The following is a 5,004-nucleotide window of genomic DNA, read 5'->3' on the forward strand; positions in this document are numbered from 1 at the left end:
TCATTGCCATTCTAATGGGGGTGAGGTGGTATCTCCTTGTGATTTTGATTTGCATATGTATTCATTTTAAAATTGGAAAATGAAGCTTTATCTATAAAATTAATGCATCATTTGTTAAATGGGAAAGGCTGACATTCATTTTAATATGTTTACTATTAAAACAATATTTTAAGTTAACTATGATATGTATAATTTAAAAATAAAATATTTTTTACTTAAAATTACTCTTTTCTCATATGCTACACAAAAGCTATTTAAAAAAAATAAAAGTTGGGAAATTGGGAAATGCTGACTCACTCTACATGACCTAATACATGAACTTTGGGACATGTAAATAGAGGACACTGGTATAGTAAATTTACTTTGTTTTAATGTTCTCAAAAATCCCTAAAGGCAGTGTATGTGAAAACCGAGAGGCAGGGAGCAAAACTGCAAGTTAGTTATGCTCCTCCTGCAACTCTATGGTACTGCTTCTATGGAAAATGCACTTAGTCAAAGAGTTGTACCAGATCTTCGTATTTCATTTTCCTACATTATCCTTCCTCCAATTTAAATTACCATTACTATATAACAAGGTAAGGATGAAAGTTCACCCACTAATTTTTCACCTAGACTTATACAATATTTCTCCTCACTCCAAACCATGTTTCATATTGTATTTAGAAAGACCATCCTTTAAGTCTCCTCTTGATTATGATACAAAACAAAACAAGACCCAAAAACTTTTAAGGTACTCAGAGCCTATACAATGAGGCCAAAACTCCTTAGATGATAATTCAAAGTCCTCCATGATCTCACCTCAGGCTTATCTAGTCTCATCTCCTACTCTACCCTCTATGCTAGAGTCACACATTTGCCAGAATACATCATGCTTCTGTCTCAGCTTCTATGGTCAAGCTGGTCACTATTCCAGGAATGACTTTCCTTCCCAAATTCTTACCCAACCAAACCATACTTATTGTTAAATGTTCAAACATCCCAGTTCAAATGCCCCCTTCTCAGTGAAACTTCCCTGAATTTCTGGTCATCCCCCCAAAAGCATTCATTCAACAAATACTTATTGAGCACTTATTATGCACCAGGCACTATCCAGGTATTGAAGATGGCAATGATGAGTCAAACAAACATGGTCTCTTACCTTCATATCTCATTGGCTTATTCTGAAGATTAGATGAGATAAAACATGTAAAGCATTTAAAATATGGTCCAGCACAGTTATGTTAAAAAATATTAGCTATTACTGTTCATCATCCTACCTAAAATAGTTGTTCTCTTCCCCATACACTCACTATCACTTTATATCTCACCCCGGGTTTATTTTTTTTTCTTGGCACTTCTAAATACTGCTCATTATATATTTGTAAGTGTACTTGTTTATTGGCTAATTTCCCTACTAGGGACATGTATTTTTTTAAAACACTGTAACCCTAGTGCCTAGAACATCACCTGGCCCTTAGCAGCTGGGCAAAAAATCATCTATATGTCAATGATTTTTACAATCTAGAGGTAGAGACAGACATTAATCAACTAATCACAGCAAGAAATGTAAAATTACAATTGATGTGTATGCTATTAAGAAGGGCTACATAACAGAAAGGGGTATGACTCTGGTTTTTTTTGAGGGGGGAATGGGCAGGGCAGACAGTTTCCCTGAGTTCTTGAAGTGAGAACTCCAAGATAATGTCAGAGTTAAGCAGGCAAGACAGAGTACCACAACAGGTCATTTGTACATGCTGTTCCTTCTATATGGAGTACTCTTTCCAAAACACGACTCCTTTAATTTAGTCCTTCAGTTCTCTTCTTGAAAGCTGTATCTTCTGGTAAGCCATTCCCAACTATCCCATTCTGTGATCCCACAACTTCCCCTCTCGTAGCACTCATCACATTTGAAATTACTCTTTTTGTTTGATGTCTATAATGTCCACACACATAAGATACAAAAAAGCAGAGGCCACATTTGTTCTATTATGTCCCCAAGGCCAACACTCAATGGCACGCCAAAAAAATTGTTCGATAAATGAAAAGTAAGGACTGTATCTTAGACCAGTGATTTTGAAGTGTGGTGCACAGCAGCATCAACATCACCTGGTACTTGTGAGAACTGCTAACTCTCAGGCTCTACTCCAGACGGAACAAATCAAATCCTGGAGATGGGGGCCCAGCAAACCCCCCAATGTGATTTTGATCTATGGTAAAGTTTGAGAACCCCTACCTTAGACATCGACCATTCAAAACACAACATAATAAAGAAAAAATAGAAAAACAGAAAATGCAAAGCTTTATAATAATCATTCATTCAACATCTATTTATTGAGTGCCTTCTAAACATATTGCACAAGGAAAACAAAAAAGCAGCTTCTACAGATAATTCCCAGCTCAAAATACGCTAATACTTGCCTTCACTTTACCACACATGTACTTTTACTGTGTATGTGTGTTTTAACAAGGAAAAATTAAGTTGGTTGGAGGCCAAGTCTAAACTATAATCATGCCTAATAATCCTTCTAGCCTCATTTCCTACTACACATCCTCATTCCCACATCCCTCCATGCTAGGGTTAGCCCTATTTCCTACAATACATCCTAATTCCTTTCTACTTTCTATTTACATTCACAATAAAGCAAAATGTTCTACATAAATTTTATTTAACCTTCCAAGCCCAGTTCAAACACCAGTTTTTGATCCTAAATACCCAAAGAGGAGTTCATAACTCTGATCCTAAATGCCCAAAGAGGAGTTCATAACTCCCTCCTCTGTACTCAAACGTTTATTTTCAGTGGGAGGGCCAACACTTTCAAGAATCTAGCAATTTGATGTCCTAGATACTACAGCTCTTTATTCTGAAGGGAAGATTCATTACATCTCACTAAATTTCCCTTTTGCACCAAAAATAAGATTCCCAAATTAAGCCTTTCTGTGTAGTCCACTAGTTGCCTCAACTTTAAGGTTATACTTGTCAGGTAGTAAGATGAGACCATAAAGTGAATCATTCAAGCACCTACTTGGCTTTGGCATTGGAAATAACAGAAGTAAGGCATAGCTGCTGCCTCGAAGAACTGCATTCCATAGGAGGAAAAAGGTTAGCACACAATGTCAGTGATGAGTGGTGGGGGGAGAAGGGTTGCTGTGGGGGCAGACACAGAAGAATGACAACCTCAAAAATGCAGGAGTCAGTGAGTTAGAGAAAGCTAACAGATTAAATGATTTTTATAGGATGGGGAAAAACAGAAATTGACTAACATCCTAGGAGAGTATGATTACCAGGACTTGGTTTTGGCTAGAATGTGTTATTCCTCCCAGAGGCCAAAATTTAGCCTGTTGTATATTATGGAGCAATGTTTTCAATAAATATACTGCAACCCACGTGTAACCCAATTCAACGCAAGACCAAATGAAGTCTCAACCTATTTGGAAACAGGAAAAACAAAAAACTGCAAATATGAGGTCCTCCCAACCAAAAGCAGAGTGGGCAAAACAAATGAAGTCTTCAGAAGATATTAAAGAGACTGCCAAGCTGATTTTCAATCCTCAGATGCCCTGGTCTCTACGTCCAAACAAAAACAAATCATTTGTTCTAAGTAATCATCAAGCTTGTAAATAAGTATTTTTAAACTCCTCATACTGCACCTCCACATGAAAAGGCACTTAAAATAAAAACAAAGTTCAAACCATCTTTGGTTAGTTCTGTCAGAAGGCTAGACAGCTCATTAGGTCAGAGTCTGCATGCTGGCCCTCACCCCATCACTCTAAAACACACCATCACTCAGATTTCCCACTGACCCTAGGTAATAAGGCTTGAGGCTCTTTCCAATACCTCCAATCTCCTCTTTCCCCTCTCCAAAAAGAAAAAGAAGAATCCCTATCTGGCCGCCCTACAGCTCCTGGGGAGCTACAGCTCTCAAATTATTCCTGGTTAGACCCCTGAAGCCCGTGGAAGGAAATGGGGACAGCTGTGAGAGAGGGGGAGCGAGGACATCCGATAAGGGGGAAAAGAAATGTGAATGGTTGAGTACGAAGGGGCGAGGAGATTAGAAGGGGAGAGGGGATACAGAGAGGAGGGGGACAGTGAAGATAAAACAGTGAAGGAGGGTAAGAAGGGAGAGCAAGGAGCAAGAGAGAAAAATAGGGGGGAGAAAGGGAGAAGTAGAAAACCCAGAAAAGACAAAAAAGCAAAATGGAAGAGAAAAGAAAGGGAGGGGTTAAAGGACGAGGAGGGGGCGGCAAAGGGGAACGCGAAAAGAGGCTGTCACTGGGGTGATAAGAAAAAAAAAATGTTACCGGGGAGGAGGGCGATTAAGGAGGTGTCACCTGAAGGGGTTCACCTAAGCAGGTGGACAAGGGGCACGGGGAGACATCCAGGGGGCGGTAATGGCAGGCTGAGGTAAAAGCAGGGCGCGGAGAGAGCACCAGATCTAGGGAGGGGAATGCCCGCGGGGCAGGGGTGGCGGGCGGCTGCGGCTCAGGCAGGCCCGCTCCCTCACCATGGCTGCGCTGGCCTGGTCCTCGGGCAAGCAGCCTCTGTCCTGGGTTCGGCGGCGGGCCGGGCCCGAGCCCGCCCCCAGGCTGAGCCGGTGCGGGGGCTCCAGGAGGCTCGGGCGAGCGGCGGCTCCGGGCTCGGCCCAGGCCTCGGCCTCCCTCCCTCAGAAGCTGGAAGTGCAGCCGCAGCAGCCGCAGCCAAAGCCAGCGCACAGACTCCGCCCCTGAGAGGCCCCGCCCCCGCTCGCGAGCCATAGCTTGACCGGCCTCTGCCCTCAATGCGCAGACTCAGTCGAGGTCCCGCCCCTCCCCCAATTTCTGGCTTCTCCCCGCCCCGGCCCTAAGAGCCACACCCCCTCGAGTCCTCCTCCACTTCATTTAAAAATAACGAGAACTTTGAATATCACGTGACGACAAGAGACTAGCACAATGACTCGTTTCAGTCACCTGTAGACCCTGGAGTCACTCTCCCTCATTCTTTAAAATTTTAGCCCTGGTTCATTATCTCTCAATAATATTATCATAATT

The 5,004-nt window shown here is 42.2% G+C and overlaps 1 protein-coding gene across 1 annotated transcript in view; it reads right to left on the reverse strand.

The window, feature by feature from the left end:
- The window catches only part of ZYG11B (zyg-11 family member B, cell cycle regulator), a 116,354-nt gene extending 111,676 nt beyond the window's left edge, over positions 1–4,678 (reverse strand). The window contains exon 1 of the mRNA XM_004371725.2: positions 4,482–4,678. Within this exon, the coding sequence (XP_004371782.1) occupies positions 4,482–4,484 (3 nt within the window). The 5' untranslated portion in view covers positions 4,485–4,678. The remainder of the gene's footprint in view (positions 1–4,481) is intronic.
- Positions 4,679–5,004: the final 326 nt, after the last annotated feature.

Source organism: Trichechus manatus, unplaced genomic scaffold (assembly GCF_000243295.1).
Source record: "Trichechus manatus latirostris isolate Lorelei unplaced genomic scaffold, TriManLat1.0 scaffold00015, whole genome shotgun sequence".
Taxonomy (NCBI): domain Eukaryota; kingdom Metazoa; phylum Chordata; class Mammalia; order Sirenia; family Trichechidae; genus Trichechus; species Trichechus manatus.